The following is a 19,546-nucleotide window of genomic DNA, read 5'->3' on the forward strand; positions in this document are numbered from 1 at the left end:
CTTCTTTCTTCTTGTAGAAGTTCTGGGTAGGTGAGCATTTTACTAGGGGGTCCCAAGTTTTATCTATTAATTAAAAGCGATTCCTGATGGTGGTTTACGTTCTTTTCATACAGGTATTTGAGCTGAGCTAAATGTAGCAATAAAGATAGAATAAGGTGCATAGTAGGTTCATTTATTGAGTCTTAGTTCAATGGGTCTGAATCAAAAAGAAAAAAAGAAGTCAGTGATGTAGAAGGAAGCGGTCATTTCAAGTGTTTGGTAAAGATTTTGGGAGAAAAATAGAAATAACAGAAGGTAGAGTATTGAGCACTTGATCTTCATATTCATACAGTCTTAACATGATGGGGCAAAGAGCAAAGACTGCAAACACTTGTTACAGTTTGTGAGGATACAATTTGAAGAAGTTCTGAGGTAATTCAAAAGGACTTTTGAGGTTCACACCAAATAATTGGATTCATTTACGCTTATGTTGCTCTGTTGTGGTTAAAATTACTACCAAAGTCCTAGCTTAGATGAAATTAAGAAAAATTACAGACTTTGTGTTGTACTTGCTGCTAGACTGCTCTGGGGTTTTGGGGTGGGGTGTTTTGTTTTTGTGTTTTTTTTTGTTTTTTAAGATAACGCCCTAAGGATATCGGGGGAAAAAAATTGAAGATTAATGCTCAGAAAAGAGTTGTGGCATTGTCCAAAGTTTTGGAAAACTATGTCTGTTAGTAAGGTGCTCTAGCATGCTTGAGGTATAGAACTTCTAGTGTAAAAGCAAAGGAGTGGTTTCATTATTGTGCAGTTTTGTCTATGGAGTACATTTTTTTTCTTTGGATCCTGTTATAACTGCATTAACAGAGTAACTTCCTGTTAGAACAACTTTATCGAGGGCTTTGGTAATTTTTAACTTGTGAAGGTGCTGAAAGTGTGCAGAGGAGCGGAAGTTTTTTGTTACAGATCCTGAGGGATGTGAAGAGGAAAATAAGAGGCAATTACGGGGCAAAAGTATCTGCCTCAACAGCGTGGCTAGTCTGGTGAGGAGAGTGTTACAGCAGGAAAGATATGGACAGGAGAAAAACCACAATCATGTGAGCAAGTGGTAGACGAGGTGGGTAAGCAAAGAATGTGGAGTGATGTAGGCAGGAGAAACCCTGAAAACAACAAAAAGGGTTGAAGGGGCCCCACATCAAGGGTATGCACATAGATCAAGAGGTGGATTTTGGGGAAAGCTTTCATGCTTTAAGAAATCAGCCTGACAAGGTGTCCATCTGAAGTGCCTGTACACTAATACGCGCACTATGGAGAAAAGCAGGAGGAATTGTAATTCTGTGTGTTGTTGCAGGGCTACAACACTATTGCATTGGGACCAAAGAGGTGGGCTGGGGTTGGGTAGCTCACTGGACTGGGCCGCTGCTGTGGATGGATACAGGCTCTTCAGGAGGAGTGGGCCAGGATGGAAAGGAGCGGGAGTTGCCCTTGATGTGAGAGAACAGTGTGAATAAGTGCATGGAGCTCTGCCTGGGGGCAGGTGATGAGCCAGCTGAGAGCTCATGGGTGGGTTAAAAGGCAGACCAACATGTGTGACACTGAGGTGTGTGTCTGCTACTGGGTGCCTCACTGGAAATAACTAGAGGAGATCTTCTTCAGGCAACTGGAAGAAGCCTCATCTGGTCCTCTTGGTGGACTGGAACCACTCTGGTATGTGCTAGAGGGGGAACACAACAGCACGCAACCAATCCAGGAGGCTTCTGCAGTAGTGCACTGACGGCTCCCTGGCACAAGTCATTGGGGAGCTGACAATAAAAGACATTCTGCTGGATCTGATAGTTACAAACAGTGAAGAACTGTTTGTGGATGTGAAGGTCAGGGGGGTCAGGCGCAGTCTTGGCTGCAGTGACCATGAGGTGATGGAGTTCGGGATCCTGTGAGGAAGGAACAAGGCAAAAAGCAGGATCACAACCCAGGACTACAGAGGAGTGGACTTTGACCTGTCTGGGGGCCTGCCTGGAAGAATCCCATGAAATATGGTCTGGGGGAGAGAGGAAGGGTCCAGGAGAGCTGGCTGGTTTTTAAGGACCATCTCTTCCAGACTGAATAATGGTCCATCCTGGTGTGCAGGAGGGCAAGCAAAGGTGGCAGAAGGCCTGCATGGATGAGCAAGGAGTTTCTGACAAAACTGAAACACAAAAAGGAAGCATGCATGAGGTGGAAGCAGGGACAGATGACCTGGGAGAAATAACACAGAGTTGGTCCCTGAGAGTTCAGCGATGGGGTTAGGAAAGCTAAAGACAGCCTGGAGTTGAATCCGGCAAGGGACGTGAAGAGCAACAAGAATAGCTTCTTAAGTATATCAGCAGCAAAGGGAAGGCTATAGAAAATGTGGTCCTGATGGTGAATGGAGCAGGAGACCTGGTGATGGAGGACACAGAAAAAACCAAGATACTTGACTGTCTTCTTCAGTGGCAAGACTTGTCTTAAGGGGTCCCAAGTCCTTGAGACCAGAGGGAAAGTCTGGAGCAAGGAAGACTTCCCCTTGCTGGAGGAGCACTGAGCTAGGTGGCTAAATGAACCGGCCATACACAGGTCCATGGGACCTGATGGGAGACACTGAAAAGTGGCATTGGCACTGGCCAATGACACTGTGAAGCCATTCTTGATTATCTTTGAAAGGCCATGATGAGCAGGAGAGGTTCTTGAGGATTGGAAGAAAGCAAATGTCACTCCTGCCTTCGAGAAGGGCAAGAAGGTTGTTCCATGGAACTACAGACCATTTGTCTTCATCTTAATTGCCTGAGAAGAAGGTGATGGAGCAAATCCTCCTGAAAGCCATTTCCAAATGTATTAACAGTAAGAAGGTGATCAGCATAGATCTATGAAGGGGAGATCATTCCTGTCCAACTTGATAACCTTATACAATGAAATGACAATATAAAATATATATATTATATAATTATATATTAATTATATTATTATATATTAATTATATTATTATATATTAATTATATTAATATATAATTATATATATATAATTATATATTATTATATATATATAAAATATACAATGAAAGTTGGATGAGGAGCAGTAGTAGTTGTTACTTTTCCTGACTGTAGTGAGGCTTTCGACACTGTCTCCCATGGCATCCTTACTGACTTACTAGATAAGTCAGTGAGATTGAAAATGGCCTCAACTGCCAGGGTTGAAGGGTTGTGATTAACAGCATGGAATCCAGCCGGAGGCCAGTCACTACGGGTGTACCACAGGGTTTGGTGCTGAGGCCAGTACTTTTTAATGTTTTCTTGCAGGATCTGGGTGATTGGACAGAGGGTACCTTCAGTACACATGCAGAAACTAACAAAAGAAGAATGGCTGGTGTGTCATCCTGGGTGACCTGCTCTAAGTGACCCTGCTTGAGCAGGGCGCTTGGACTAGGTGATCTTCAGAGGTCCTTTCCCATCTCAGTGGTTCTCTGATTCTGTCTGTCCATTGCTGCTCAATTCTACAGACTCCGGTTGTTTTCCCTGGGCTGGCACTGTAGCAGTCCAGCAGTCAGATAAGGCAAATGTGCCACAGAATCTCAGCATGGAAGTTTTATGCATAAGTAGAAATAGTATAGTCTCTCCTTACCCAAGAGACAGAAAATGTAATTATTAACAAGCTTCCCTTATTATCTCCTTTGTCAAATAGACATGTCCCTGCAACGCTCCCTCTTATGACAAAGTTTTTAGAAGTAGAAACTGGCTGTTGCTTGCAGTAACTAACCAAGACTGCACAAGGGAGCAGTCCTTGGTTGAGTGTTGGGATTAAACGTTCAGAGTGGTACTCTTCTGTAATGCTGATTGCTCAGCCGCAGTGTCCTTGGAGGACCAAAGAGAAATCTGAAATTTAAAATCATACTTCTGTTTGAGGGAAGAGGGACCTTCTCCTAATAGAAGTACTTGTTTAAAATGAGTATGCAGTGACACAGAATTTGTTCGACAACTTTAATTGGAGGCTCAGAAGTTTATGCCAAAAATAACTAGGGCCAGAGGTATGGGAGAACTTGTTTTGCCGATATCTCTGCATTCGTGGGTGCACCTGTTGAAGGGTTGGGAAGAAAGAAAACTCATGTCCACTTGAGGAAAAGTAGAAGCAAGGCAGCTGGTAAATCAAAAATACCTACCAAAGCACTCCAGAAATCCAATACACAGTGAAGTTTTAAATTATCTTGGTTTTGCATGTCTGGAGTCCCCTGCAAAACATTCTGCTGGATCATTAATGCTTGAAAGTAGCCTTTTTGCTGATGCTAGAGATAAAGACCTCTGTAGAGAAGCAACCTGTATTTGTGATCTGTAGAAAAATGTGTCCTCTCAATGTACCTAAAAACTATCAGATTTCTTTTTACTGTTTCAAAAACTGGGGCTATAGTTATATCTCATTGTGTGAAGAGAGATGTGTCTTGTCTGAATTGATATAAATAATACAGGAAGAGAGAAACTGCTGTGGATAACTGCCTGTGAGCCAGAAACACCTTCTTGTTCACTAAACAAAAAGTAAGCCTGAGGAAGTTGCCTGGTTTGCAGGGTATTGCTGCAAATGAGAATGGGTGTATAATTGTTAGGTAACCGCAGGTATGCGGTTCCTCTCCTTCTCCCAGATAGTAGTTTTGAATCTGAACTAATAGAATGAGTAAAATGTAGCTACCTTTTCAGGTAGACAAATAAATTTATTTTTTTTATAGTAACGACAAAAAATATTGGGGAAATAAATTGTCTGTTCATCAGCATTAAAGTAATGTAAACAGGCTAGTCAGTATTTATCAAAAAATGGAGGCGGGGAGGGGGAAGCTTTCCAAATTCTTCTATGTATTCCAATAACTGCAGGATGTATCTGGGTTCCTTCTTTGAATGCTTTTCCCGGAGCGTTTGCCTGGCTCTCTGCTGGGGTAGCTCTACTTTGTGCGCGGGGGCTGTGTCCTTGAGAATTTCCCAAGCTGGGTATTGGTGCCGTGGGATCGGGCTGCCCAGAACAGTAGCGGAATGAGCCCTGGTGGTGTGTGATTTCTATAGTTATGTGGGTGTAGACTAACAAGTGTACTAAAAAAAAAGAAAATATATGTCATTTAGCTGTTTGTAGAAGCTGTAATGTTGTAAATAGTATAAGTAGCCTCTGAATATTTTTTGAGACTTTTGGTCATTAGATGCTTACATTCACCGAATGCTTACCAGTCCTTTAAAAATCTGTCTGTTGGTCCCTGTACTTTGGATAACTTTTTTATAAAAGGTGGACAACAGTATAGCCCTGGCTTCTTTAAAGAATAAATACTAGATAAGCTTGTGCAGAGGCACTGTAAGCAGATGGAAAAACTCAGGTGAAATTTTGTAGTGATGGTGTCACATTGTAACTTGCTGCGGTGCCTGTGTCTGCCCAGTAGCAGGCCAGTGCTCCAGACATTAAAAACCCAACACCCTGCTTTGTATTGCTTCTGAACCTGAGCAAATGAAAGAAATGTTTACAGCAAATCTCCTCTGTCAGTGTCTCCGTGCAGTGTTCACATGTCATTGTGTTGAGCAAGGTGCAAAGATACTAAGACTTCCAGGGAAGTGCAGGAATACAATGAAAAATGAAGAGCTAAGTTGAAATTTTTGCTAGGGCTGTGAATTCGTTGTGTACAGACAAGCAGCTGTTACAGTAGTGTGGGAACACCAGCAAAATGTGAGTTAAGTATGACTAGGAAGATTAAGCCTCTGAAGTTTGTTGAGAAAGAGTGGTCATTTCAGTTGTTGTGGTTTTGGCTGGATTGGCCGATCAGAATGACAGATGGCCCTCCCTTCCCTCTCTCCTCAGAGAGGAGAGGAAGAGATAAGGAGATTCACGAGTTTAGAAAAAAGAACTACACTACTTTAATGAAAATAATAAATAAGAAAATAGTAAATAATAATAGAATAATAAAAACTAAAGAAAAAAAAATATACAATATATACAAAACCATATCCAGCTCCCAGGATGATGATCGCTTCACCAGCAGACACAGGGAAAGTCCCAGACTGGAGTCAGCGAGGGACAGGAGCTGAATACCGGAACTAGAGTCAGGAATGCCCCTTTGATGGAGATCAAAAGCAGACGAACAGACAGGGTCCTCCTCAGTTGTTGGCTGTTGAAGAAAGAGCGAGCCAGAGCAGCCTTGCCCCTTTGATCCCTCAGCTTTTATACTGAACATGGGGCAGATGGGATGGAATACCCTGTTGGTCAGTTTTGGGTCACCTGTCCCATCTGCTCCTCCCTGCAGGTGGGACCTCTCTATGCTTCTCCGCTTCCGACCCTCTAACGGGGCAAGCAGCGAAGTTAGCTGACCTTGGTTGTTACAGCAATAAGTCTAAGCAAGAGCTTCTGTGCGTACCGTTCCTTGGTATAATCAGGTCTTATCACTCTGAGAGAGAACAGTTTCTGAACAATATGCTGTTAATTTCAGACTTCAGTCAGTTAGAAGAGGCCCAGCTAAAAAGTAAAATTACAAATCAGAAAATTGGTTCTGTTTTACCTCAAACCAGGACACAGTGTTTGTTGGTGTAAATATCAAAGCAGATTTATAGTACTTCAACTTAATAATGGAATAGCTGTTCATACAGGCTCTTTACCTTGCTGTTACTGTGGTAAGTGTACTACAAACGGTGGTAGGGCATGACGATCAAACTAGGAAGATTAGGAACATAAGTGAGTATAACACTAAATGACAAACATAGTACCAATTCATAGTTCACTTAGTGATTAATGTAAATTTTCGTTTTAACGTATTGCAACAGCTTCTTCAGTTTGTGGTGGGGTTTTGGAAGAACTGTCTTACTGAAGAACATGACTCCAACTTGCTGTAGGATTTGTGATCTGTATTATAAATGCATCATGCTTTGTATATACTGTTGAGAATTAATGTAATCTTGTGTTTTGAATGCGGTGTGGGAAACTATTGAAAACATGGGGGGGAATATTTATCCATGTATGCCACTAATTCTGTTTATCAGTTCATTGTGTTAGTTAACTGTAACATCAAAACAGCTAATGGTATATGGTTGAAATGATTTCTACCTTACTTCTAGGGATCAGATGATTGCCTTGTAAAAATCTGGGCAACAGATGATGGAAGGTTGTTGGCTACCCTGAGGGGGCATGCAGCTGAAATATCTGATATGGCAGTGAACTATGAAAACACCATGATAGCTGCTGGAAGCTGTGACAAAATGATCAGAGTTTGGTGCCTTCGGACTTGTGCACCCTTAGCAGTTCTGCAGGGTCACAGTGCATCTATAACATCATTGCAGGTAGGTTTTTGCTTTGCAAACTCACCTGAGCAATAAAATGCATCATTTGACTGAAAAAGGAACCACCCAAGAATGTTCTGTATAATAAAAATGTGTGCCTGGCAACTAAGGCGTGAAGCGAGAAGGAATGGTACACACTGTGAAATAACACGTGTTTATTGTCAAAATGCCTGACCCCTGAAAAATGCCAGGCATAACCCTTGTTCAAAAAAAAAATTGCATGATGCATGTGGGCGGTTCTGTTTCAAAGTATCATTCCTTTGCAGGTGGTGATTCTGAGCACAGGTACATTAAGAACTGCAGTCACTGCTGAATACTTTGGTTTCTGTTTGGAGTTGCATGCTGTTGCACATCTTGGGTTGTGGGGAGGGAGAACCCAGAGTGCTTTGGCAAGTAACCCTGAAGGGGCTGTTCTGAGGGAAGAGAGTGACTCTGAGCAGCATCGTGTTATTTTGGTGTTCATTGCAATTTATTTTCCTTATACTTGGTTATTTCTTTTTGGTAAGAAGTCAATGACTTGAGGAACTCCTTAGCACATCTGGAACAGATTAACAGGAGACCTTCTCTTTTTTCTTCCCCCCCTTCCCCCAGTTCTCTCCACTGTGCAGTGGCTCAAAGAGATACTTATCTTCAACCGGGGCAGATGGAACAATATGCTTTTGGCTGTGGGATGCTGGCACCCTTAAAATAAAGTTAGTTGCTATTTTATTTGTTGCCTCTTTTTTTTATTTTAAATTAAGACTGATTTACAAATGTTTGAGAAAAATTTGAGTAAACAAAACTAGTTACTGGCTGGTTCACTGTGGTTGTTGGGTATGATCTATTCCTGATGTAGCTATAGCATGCTTCCTTATCTTTTAAGGACTAAGTTGATAATACAACATTTTGTGGAATGAAGCAAGTAACTGTGTACCCAGTTTTGCTGTATTTGTTAATTGAGTAAAAAAGTCTTAACGATTTTTTTTTTTGTAATGTGGTGTGAAAGTTGGTGCTTTTTGGTTCTGTTCTAATCTCTTAATCCCAAATGAAATGAAAGTTATTGGTAAAATGATTGCAATTTAGACTTGAAAATCCTAGTATAAATCAGGACGGGATATTTTTGATGTTTGTTCTTTCTTTATCTGCATTACCTTTTCATAGTTGCTCTTTACTGTAGCATAGCAGGAGGCAGAATTCTTGTGCAGCTGTGTGTTGGTGGCTGAAGTTGAGCCCAAAATTTCTGCCTTCAACATGTAAGATATTAAAAATGTTGTCAGGACCCTCAAATAGAGATAGGTTGGGTTTTTTTTTTTTTAAATTAACGTGTTCAGTGGCTTTCAAATGGGTTTTGCACTTTCTTTTCCTTTATCACAAAACACCTGCACGTTAACATTGGAAATTGTTTTAGTAATTGTTAGTAATTTATCTATGGAGTGTGTTCTTACAGGAATATTTTCCTGGCAAGTAGGTTCCATTTTCTTGTAGTTTTGGTAATTGCTGTTAGAATCTCTTTCTTGCAATGTGCCAAGGCTTTGCAGGGCTTGTAGGTACGTTTGCCTAGGTACGTCGCTGGTTGTCTGGATTGTAACTATTTTGATGTTCTCTGGGTGTTTGGGCTCTTTTTTGATACTGTAGATGAAGCTACTTCTCAAGCTGTTAATCCTCTGCTGCCTGGTGCATGCTGTAAAGACAGGCTTTCCTTCTTACTGAGGAGAGGACATGGCTTACATGCTTATTTTTAACGTGCGAACGAGAGGAGTTGCCACCACGTTATTTTTCTTAAGGTCCCTTAAGTCTGAACTCTTGTTGACAAGGTGAAATCTTAATTTGCCTGATTTGTAAACCTTTTGAGCCCACATGCTTCTCTGTCTTGATTTTTTTCTTTACTTTCTTTTTTTCTCCTTTTCCTAAGTAAAGTTCTGGTCTATGGAATTGAATTTCGAAACCACTTCTGTTATTAGAGAATAGCAGAATCCATGAGACTTAAGCGGGTTATACTATATGAGCTGAGAGACAAATGTTTAGAATTCATGAATGTTTGGATGCATCGTAGAGTTGGACAGGATTTGGCTTGAGGTAAAACTCATAGAATGAGATTTCTGATTTTTTTTTTTCTTTTCATTTGAGCTGGCATCAATTATGGTAGGGGATTCTCAACTAATTCCTTTCCATGGTGATAATGTAAGTGTAGAATAAAAATTTTCAGTGAGATGCACTCAGCAAATATTAAAGGAATAAAAGGTTTTTGAGTAATGCTTTTATCTCTAAGTGGTTGCAGCAGATGTGGTCAGGCACAGCGGCATAGAGAAAACAGATTAGTTCAGCTGTCTCGTGCAGCACAGCAAGGAAGTGGTTCTGGTAACCCAAGTCATGCAAGTGATGCATGTTGCTTAATGACAGAGTACAGAGTAGATTTTGAGGCCGAAATTTGTACCATCCTTACTTTTTGTTTGGGAAGCATTTTATACATTGTGTTTGAGAAGACAGAGGAACCCTTTAAGCTGTGTTTCTTCAGTCTGGAAAAAGATGACATGTAGTCACGAGGGTCTTGAGGAGGGCATGTAATGAGTAATTACTTGTTGACCCTTACTGTACTAGAGGATATCAAGTGAAGGTAGCCAGTTCCAGATTGGAAGGAGATGGTTCTTTACGAAACATGCAGTTAAGTTTTGAAACTCCTTACCATAGGGTATTACACATTATGTGAAGATATTAAAAGGCATCACTGTGTACTTTTTCTGCTCTTACATACTCGGTTTTGGCTACTTTGGGGGCAGGATACTGGTATTAGATCTTCGTTTGAACTTAGTAGAGCTGTTATGTATTTGATGTAATTGATGCTTTTGATCCAAGCTGAAACTTGATAAAAATATGGTAAAGTCTAAATAAGAAATAGATATGTCTTTTGGGACTGGAACATAACTGTATGTTGCTTACGGTATCGAAATAGTTGCAAACACAGAAAAGTCTTAATTTAGCTATTCCTGGATTGAACAGTATAGTAGTTCAGGGGAATTTCTTAGTTACAGGAAGTTTTAGTTAATGTACTAAACTGTAAACTTCTCAAATTCTATTTGTCATGCTATTCCAGTAAACCAAAATAAATGATACTGGGAAACTAAGAGTCCAGTGTAATTTTCCATAGTATCTCTAAAAAGGAGGAAAGCTGGCAGAGAAAATAAGATCTCTTACCACAAGTATTCAAGGTCTGAGCTTGCTGCCCTGTGCCTCGGTTCCAGCACCACTCCCACCCCAGAAAGGAGAAATGGGAGCTTTCAGGCAAGACTGAAAGATCTGGGTAGTACAGGTGAAGGGTGCTGTCACATGCTTAAGTCAGAACTTGATTTCATGCTCCTCCTGAGCTTGACTGCAGCCTGTCCTTCAAGAATACAATTGCTGTCAGTGATGAAAGCGTGTTACTAAATCATCCAATACTTTTAAATGGTGACTGGTGGCAAAGTCTTGAAATTTCATCTGCTTAAAAGAAAAAAAAAAAAATATATATATACACACACACACTCCACCCCATGCTTTTTATACTCAGCACTACTTAAATCATCTGACAATGAGTTAAGATTATGAGCTGTTGGGTAGCCTCATGATAATCATGTGGTTGATTGTAGTTTCAAGATGATTGGCAGTGCCAGCAATACTTCGCTGCACTTTTTCATGAAATATGGGAAAGGCAGCGTTTGGATACACTACTATGTTCAGTGTGCTCTCGAATTAAAAATAATCCCTTTTTTTCTTAACGACACTGAAAACTGTTTCAGTGGAACCCAACTTGGATGGTTAAGTCTATTAGATAACTCCCCCTCTCTAACTGAAAATTGGACTTAGGCCCTTCTGGGAAGAGCTCCCTCTGAAGGGAATCTTTCCCTGTCAGCTTCTTCAGGAGATGAGGAAACTCAAAATTGTTCTTTATTCCCCACATATAAAATAAGATCAGACTATTATAGAGCAAGTATTTATCTCAACAGATCATGGAAAAATTGGAAAACTCACTACCTCACAAACTGGAGTGTTTGCCATTAAAATGGACTTCGGCATCCTTTAATTTAAGCCTTCTAACGTCTAGTGCCCTATTCCAGTTCTATTTGCTTCTCTGCAAATGTTTATTTTGTTTCATTCTTAGATGGCAAAAATCCTTATATTCAGCTTTGCTGGCAGCTCTGCTGCAGTGTTAATAGTATCGCTGAAATTAAAGGCTTCCCGTGTTTGTCTCCTAATTTTTTAACAGCCTCGTTAATTGAGGCATGTTCAGTATCTAGGTCACACATATGGCCCAAACAGGAGATGCTTGGTGACAGAACTCTGTTTTGAGAAACTGCAAAAGGACACATTACAGTAGATTCAGTGCACAAGGTGAAACATAAGACACTGGCATGGCTGAGCACAAAGTTCCCATATTGCTCGAAGGAGAGTGATCAGCCTGGTCCACGTGCTTCTGCGACTAGCGTGGGTGCATGTTCTTCAGTATTATAGAGCTTCCTGTGTTGTGCTCCTCTTCTTTCAGCGAAGAGACCAGGTAGTTACCATGTATGCCTTAAAGCAGTGATGCTCCAGGTAGATCGCTTTGGTTTCCAAATAGAGGAATGGTAAAGTTGGTTGTTGCTTTAGGTAAGGAAGACAAGGAATGTGTCCCAAACAAGACAGGAAAAACAATTAAAAATTTAGACAGTCAAGACTTTACCTATGTTTAGTCTCCTGTTGCTATTCGGGATGGTGATAGAAAACACAAGAGAAAACACAAATCCTGCATCAATTGACAGTAGAGAGAAGAGAGAAAATCAGCCTTGGGTCATCAGAAATTGGAGAACAATCTGACTCAATTTTAAGGGAGAATTACTACAACTGGTCAGTGCATCAAAGTTAAATTAGCTGCACTGCAAAATATTTACATACGTATCTTTTCTGAAAAAGATGATGAGTTTTCTTGTTATTCTTCTGACACCTGTTTGGATCACAAGTTTCCAGTGTTAGTCTGTTAGTGGCAAAGCATATGAACAAGGCAGCAGAGCTGTCTCACAGGTTTGGGTAGAGGAGCTTACTCTCCTGCTTTTCTTATTTTCTGTTTTTTTTCCCCCCATAATTTTAAAAAGGGAAAAAAAATCTTAGGAAAAACATCTGGCGATGATTTTGGTGTTCCTGTTTTGGACAAGACGTTGATTTCTCAATTGTCATCAGTGTGGTGTGATACTTCCCATCTGCTCTCTTAAGCAGAGGGCACTTGATGTTAAAGGGGCTGGTCATACATCAGAATTCAGATATGCTGAACTTTTTTCACTAGCTTGTGAACAAAGACTTAATTTGGAGAGGTTATATCACACATCTGTGTTCTGGGAAGAAATCATGCTTGAGCCACTATATGTCCAGAGTGAAGTTAGTCGGCACGGTTTGGCTTAGGTAGCCATTCCTTCACTATTGCGGCATTTTGAAGAGGATGAACTTGAGACACTTATATGGGTGAGTGTGTTTCTTAGTTGAGGCGCATAGACCAAATTGCTGCTTTGTCTGCTGCTCTGAGTGCAGGTTATTTTTTGACTGTAGCCCCTCTCATTTCTGGATTTGTGATGAACGGAATACATGTCTCCTCCAGGCGGAAAATGATTTACCAGGGCCTTTCTGGTCCTCTCTATGAAATGTTTGTGAAGGTATCTTAGTGTCTTCCAGCCACTTAGTAGTTGGATTGAGAATGTATGTAAAGCGAAATAGTGCGGTTTCTGTGTGTTGCAAGAAATTATGCTTTTGTCACTTTTCCTTGCTTCCCAAAAATACTGATTGCCCAGCTCTTTTTGCAAAGACCACAGTCTGCTCTGTTGTAAAAGAATGCCATAATCTTTTGTCTCCTAATGCCTAAAATAACATACATTAGAGAGACATAAGTTGGAGAATTTATCCAAACTAGAACGTAAGTGCATACTTGCTCTATTTTGCAGCTGTCCTAACTCCAAAGGCAGAGTTCACAAACCACAGTGGAAGAAAGCAGCAGCCTATTTATCTATTTACACTTGCTCCAAATTATGTAAGCTGCATATTGAATCATCTGATAGTTCTTTTTATGTTAGTTAAGAAGGGCTTCAGCTGTTTTGTAGAATAGATCTTTGTCTTGTTTAGTGTATCTTGTGAAGTTTCCTTGTCATGAGTCTGCAGGGAGCTACCTTAAAACTCCTAGAGGAAAATTCACGGAAGCAGCCTGAATGGACAATTTGGAGAAAGATTTCTTAACTGGTATTCCTGATGTTTATTACTTTGTTTTATGCATAGGCAGCACTAAGGTTTAATGCTTACTACTTTGAGGTAGCAATAGCTGATTTGTGGAGAAAGGTCGCATGCATCTGCCTTCAGCTGAAATGAATTATATGGACAATTTTGCTTTTAAAAGAGAAAATTTTGGATAAGTTATGAATATGCATTCTTTTATGTTAAAACAAATCTTTAGCGGTGACATTTGTGGGTGTAATGCTGCTGTTCTCTAGTAAGTTTATTCTTTGAGTGAAGATTGCAGATGGCGTACTGTGCAAGACCACCTACTGATTTGAGGTTGCTGCAGTGCATGAGCAGAATTGAAGTAATGATTGAAGAACCAGATCTGATCTGATTTGTTTTGGTTTTATACACTCTTAAAGTGACAAAACCATTGAAACTTTAGTTCTGCTTGCACATCAGGTTCTGAAATGTCTAAAAGAAAGCACAAGCCGTAAAGTAAAATTTCTTGCAACCTTCTAGCCATTGTCCTGACATCCTTTGGGCACTATTTGAAACTAGCCCACAAAGAATAGGTGTCCTCTGAAGAAACTGGTATATTCTTTCTAATACTGTGAAAAACACCAAATCTATTTAAATTTCTCTTGTATCCTTTTCTACAAAGAGCACATGCTCTGTTTCTCTCTTGTAAAAGCAGCTGTTTGCTGTGGGAGAAAACCAGAATTCCAGAACACCCAGGAGTTCAAAACTTAACATCGTGGACAACTGGCTCTAGTGTCTTCTGTTCTGCTTTGCCGGTGACTTGAGGAGACTGTTTTGTATAGCAGTATTGGAGGGGAGAGGGGAATGGGATTTAACTTGTGATACAGCTCTCCTTGATATGTGGATTACTTAGTCCATCTGGATGTCTTAGTTTCTTAAAGATCAGATCATGAAGCATAGTCACACAAAATTGTTTATAGATGGGCAGCCATCTGTTCTTTCATATTTAATTTTGTCCTTCTGTGCTTTATTTCTAAGATACTGACTTATTTTATGAAGCCCTGTTAGGAAACTATTTAACTGTTTCTTTATTTGTAGTCCAAGGCCAACGAAGTTTACAGAACGCCCTCGGCCTGGAGTCCAAATGATCTGTTCTTCTTTTAGTGCTGGTAAAAGACTTTTTTTTTTTTTCTTTTCTTTTTCTGCCTTGTATCAATATAGGAAGTCATTTCAAGAGTAAAATGAAGTATAATACAGTTACAGTAGCATATTTCATGCTAATAAGATGGAATTGAGTTTAAAGTAGCTATTAAAAAGCCCAAAATATTTAAAATAGAAATTCAGAATCTATGCATTAACTCTTGGTGATATGGAAATTCTTGAAAACAGCTAAATATAAAACATTGAAAGTGACTTGTGTTGAAAGACTTGTGACTGCAAGTCTTTTAAAACACAGTGTATACCTTTTTTCTTAGAGTGATTCTGAGAATCAGCTTTATCTGAGATGGAATTTATAGGGATTAAGACAAGAAGGTGTTGATTACCAGGTTCTCACAGTCTGGATTTCATTGATTCCAAAGTTGGCATTTGAAGACTGCAACGTAAATAATTGGATAAAATATCAAAACGACAGAAACTTTCTGAAAATAAATGTACTGGAGCTCTAGTTCCATTCATTTTTTTGTTAAGATTGAGGCTTCTAAGGGCTTAGTAGCTAACAAATTGCTGTAGTTAGCTAATCTTTCACATAAATCTGCAGATGCGTATTTATCTGACAGCAAATGTGAGGTAATTCAACTCCAGTTAAACTTTTAAGTTTCTAAGTCTTGTTTTTACTTAAAGGTCAATTACAGGCATAGCTGAAATGAGATACAGCTATAAACGTAAGGGAATAAATTTAAGTATTTGATGTTACAGCATTTAAAAATACTGTAATAACTTTAGATTGCTCTTTTTTTTTTTTAAGACTTATCTGTTTGTTTTTCTCAGGTGGAATGTTTTTGGCCACTGGGAGTACAGATCACATCATTAGGGTTTATTTCTTTGGATCAGGTCAGCCAGAGAAGATATCAGAGTTGGAGTTTCATACTGTAAATACTTTTTTAAAATTACATATGTATTTGATTAAAATAATAATTTATACAAATTTGGGTAATTTGGAATGATAATTGTTACTTTTTTCCTTTTTCCACTCTTTTTTTTATATAGGACAAAGTTGACAGCATTCAGTTTTCTAATAGTAGTAGCAGGTAAGCTACTTTTTTTGACCTTGTGGGCATTTATAAATACCAGTTTCTGGAAGTAGTTGTAAAACCATTGGATTCTCACTGTTTTGTTTTAATAATACTCCTTCAGTTTTACAGTTCTTTTCATTGTAATGAATAATGAAAGTATTTTGAATTTGCCAAAATTAAGGATTATAAAAATACTTGAAATTTCGTCTTAAGAAACGTATGTGTATGTATATTCACATATAAAATACATGCATTTTTACATATATTTAAATATTTAAACCTTTTTTCATTAAAGTGACTGCTGGATACAGGAAAACTATCAAACTAGATGTAACAGTATTTTGCTTAGCTAGTCTAATGTTTTTTTTATGTTTCACTTTAAGCGGATGTTGGATGTGAAGGATGCTAAAGAAAACAGTTGTTTATAATGAAGTTTCTGATACTTCATTTAATTGATGTTCTAATGTGTATACTTTTATTATGATACAAATAGTTGTAAACCAAGCTTCATAGTGCTCCACACACTTATTTCTCCTCCTCCTACCCCTGCACCCCAAAAAGGGGGAAGAAAAAGGTGGAGAGACACTCAAGCTGGGAAACACAGTACTTACTCAACAAATGGTGCTAGCTTATTGGGAGTAGGTTTTATTTGTTTTAAATCATGTCTGTACTTCTGCTTGCAGGTCTCTCCTGGCCCTTCAGCTGGTTTTATCCCTTAAATTTCTTCGTTAGCTTTACCTGGAGTGATAGGGTCAGTGTCTTAGAATGCTCATTGCGTTATGGTGTCCCTGTGCCAGAGCAGTGCCATAACTCAACAAGGTGCACCAAGGCCAAGGTACAGTTAGTTCAGAAGGGGCTCAGGGTAGGGAAGCAAGTTCCACTTTTTGCAGGCCTTCAATTTTTTTTACTGGTAGGGGAAGTGTTTTTCACCTCAAACCAGTTGCACAGCGTTCTGACACTGTTTGGACTTCTTACTTATAGCTTCCTTTTTTGAGTTCTGAGTTCTGGAGATTCAGTTTTCAGGTATCTTTTCTGTACAGGTCTGCCTTTGATCTCTGAGTAACTCTTTTCCCCTTTTGTTAGATTTGTGAGTGGAAGCCGTGATGGAACAGCACGAATCTGGCAATTTAAGCGAAGGGAATGGAAAAGCATTTTGTTAGATATGGCTACTCGCCCAGCAGGGTAAGTGATGTAAAATGTTCTGCTATCAGATAGATACTTGAAGGCCATTGATATCATTTGCTGACTTATTTGAAAAAAAAAAAAAAAAAAAAAGAGAGGAAAAAAGGGAGTGGGGGGAAAGGCCTTCTTAAATTATTATTGCTTGATGCACCAATACCCTTGTCGAACTCTTGAAGTCCAATAAAAACAAATGCTTGACTGCATATTCAGCTGTGGAAACTAGCTTGTCCTGATAATAGCTCCACTAGTATTTTGTGTAGATTAAAAGAATAAAAGATACTCAAAACCCGTTAAAAGTCAAATTTATATGGCTTTTTTATAGGTATTTATTTCTGGAGCAAGAAAACCAGGTCAGATCTGTTCTTGAGACTGCTTGCATTTTAGTAATACCTAAAGATATTGTGGAACCTGCATGCCCAGAAAAGCAGTATTGGGTTCTTTCATACCACATGCCAGAGCAAAAAAATTGCTTGCTCTGTAACAGGTTCTCATTTGTTAAAACAGTCTGAGCATTTACAAGGCTTTGTAGGTATGGACACTTCTGTGTACTAGAACAAGTAATAGGAAAAACTTAAAGATGGAGAATGACTTAGCAGGAACTGTGGCTTGCACCTTTTTATTTTTGGCATGGGGGAGATGTTTTCCAACTGACATACGTTAGAAAGGTTTATAATGGGTTTAAGAGGTAATCCTTTTCCCCTTACTGGTCATACTCAGTGGTTTGAAGGATGATATTTAATAGAAAAGAAAAAAAAAAGGTTTCAGGAGTAATTCTGTGGAACAATGTCTGGAAGACGAAGCGAGCGCTGGAAGAGACAGCTAAATAAGCTATAATTTCATTAAATGATCAGATCAGATCTTGTCAGTTATGGGCAGATGCAACAAAACGTGAATGTAAAACTGTTGGATAAGAGTGTATGAAACACTGTCACTCTGAGAAGAGACTGAATTCCTCTCTCTTGTGCAGCCTGTAAAAAATTCTTAGTTTTAACCGATCCTGGGAAAAATAGGAATAGGTTCTCCTTCGTTGTAGTCACAACTGCGAAACTTCTTTGAGAAACTGAACTGCTCATTTCAGTAAAGCACCTTTAGCTGAATTCTGTTCTATCCTTTTAACTAGATGGATAAGCGCAGTTCCAAATTTGATCTTTTCTTCACAAGCACAATTTTATCAAAGAAAATGAAATTGCTGCACTGAAAGGAAAGAGTGAATTCAGCTTATAAAGCCTCCTGGGTTCTGCACTGAATCCAGAAAGAAATCTGTCTGTAACTACATTTTCTATTATTGAGTTGTACAATATATACTATTGTGTAACGTATTGTAGTGCCTACTATATGGGAGATTCTGTATTTTTCCGCCTACTTGGTGGTAACATGCCGTTGTTGCATTTGGTTGATGTTTTCCCAGAAATTAATGTGCTAGAGAATTCAATGGTGATTCATCTTTAAACCACAGTGACAAAAATGTAATTTGGGAGTATTCTGATAGATTTTATTACAGATGGCTACTGTTTGGTTTTCAAAGGGTAAAAATAAAACACATGCAAGGTTAAGCGCTGTTATTACTCGTAGTAAAGTGATGTAAGGGTGGTGGTAGGTACTAAATACAGACTGAGAATTTAACTCGTTTAAAGGTATCAGAATGCTTCTCTCTGTATTTATAACTGCTTAGTACAAATATTCTGTGGGACAAATTGCTGTTCACTGGTTTACTAGTTTGGATTTTTGCTCTTCAAACGTCACAACAAATAGTGTAGCTATCAAATTTAATTGGGTTAGGTCACTTATCAGAGGGCATCTTCTGGAAAAATAGACCAACGTATTCTTTAAGATATTAAGAATATCTTATGACCCAGTAGCCATTGTTTAAGCATCTACAATTCTTTTGTGGGTTCTATGTGCTACATAATGGAAAACATCTTTAATTTCTCCAGTTACTTGAATAATGCTTCTATCTTTAATAATAAAACAAAATGCAGAAGTATTTTCACTTGTTAGGGACATAAAAATGTTTTGGCAAACTAGGATTGCTTTGAAACTTTTTGCCCTTTTGTTTTAGACAAAGTTTACAAGGAGTTGAAGATAAAATCACAAAGCTGAAAGTGACTATGGTGGCATGGGACCGCCATGACAACTCTGTTATAACTGCAGTAAATAACATGACTCTGAAGGTTTGGAATTCTTTCACTGGCCAACTCATTCATATACTCATGGTAAGGCGTTCCATCTTGATTTATCAATCCTGAAATGCAAAATTTATGTATACATCATCAAAAGTCTTCCTTATGCGTTTTTTTTCCTGTCTGAAAACTGCCTTAACAATTTTTTCCAGATAATTAAAGTGTAATAAAGTTGTCTGTTAGCTGCTTATTAGAAAATAAATCTTTAAAGTTGCAAATAAGCATTGCTGTTCAAGATGTCTGAAACTAATTTTGGCGTTTTTTTTTTTCCCTAAAGTGCTATCTTGAAAGGAGAAAAGGAAATAGTTAGTTCTTTTTACCTTTACTTAATGTGACAAATGTTTTGAAATACCATTAATGGATAAATTTGCCCTTTTTAAACAGAAACACTTCTGCAACCTAATCTTTCCATGAGTATGAAAAAATAGTCTTCTGTTAGAATAAAGCAAACAACACTTTTACTAATGTCTGATACTTCTTTTTTTTTTTTTTTAACTGAGAAAG

The 19,546-nt window shown here is 38.8% G+C and overlaps 1 protein-coding gene across 3 annotated transcripts in view; it reads left to right on the top strand.

Moving 5' to 3' along the window:
* Nucleotides 1-19,546, top strand: part of PHIP (pleckstrin homology domain interacting protein) — a 118,428-nt gene that overhangs the window by 24,486 nt on the left and 74,396 nt on the right. For all 3 annotated transcript variants that reach the window (XM_054194606.1, XM_054194607.1, XM_054194608.1), the window contains exons 8-14: nt 7,057-7,278; nt 7,870-7,970; nt 14,545-14,615; nt 15,436-15,536; nt 15,655-15,695; nt 16,764-16,862; nt 18,922-19,075. In XM_054194606.1, the coding sequence (XP_054050581.1) occupies nt 7,057-7,278; nt 7,870-7,970; nt 14,545-14,615; nt 15,436-15,536; nt 15,655-15,695; nt 16,764-16,862; nt 18,922-19,075 (789 nt within the window). The remainder of the gene's footprint in view (nt 1-7,056; nt 7,279-7,869; nt 7,971-14,544; nt 14,616-15,435; nt 15,537-15,654; nt 15,696-16,763; nt 16,863-18,921; nt 19,076-19,546) is intronic.

Source organism: Rissa tridactyla, chromosome 3, assembly GCF_028500815.1.
Source record: "Rissa tridactyla isolate bRisTri1 chromosome 3, bRisTri1.patW.cur.20221130, whole genome shotgun sequence".
In the NCBI taxonomy this organism is placed as follows: Eukaryota; Metazoa; Chordata; class Aves; order Charadriiformes; family Laridae; genus Rissa; species Rissa tridactyla.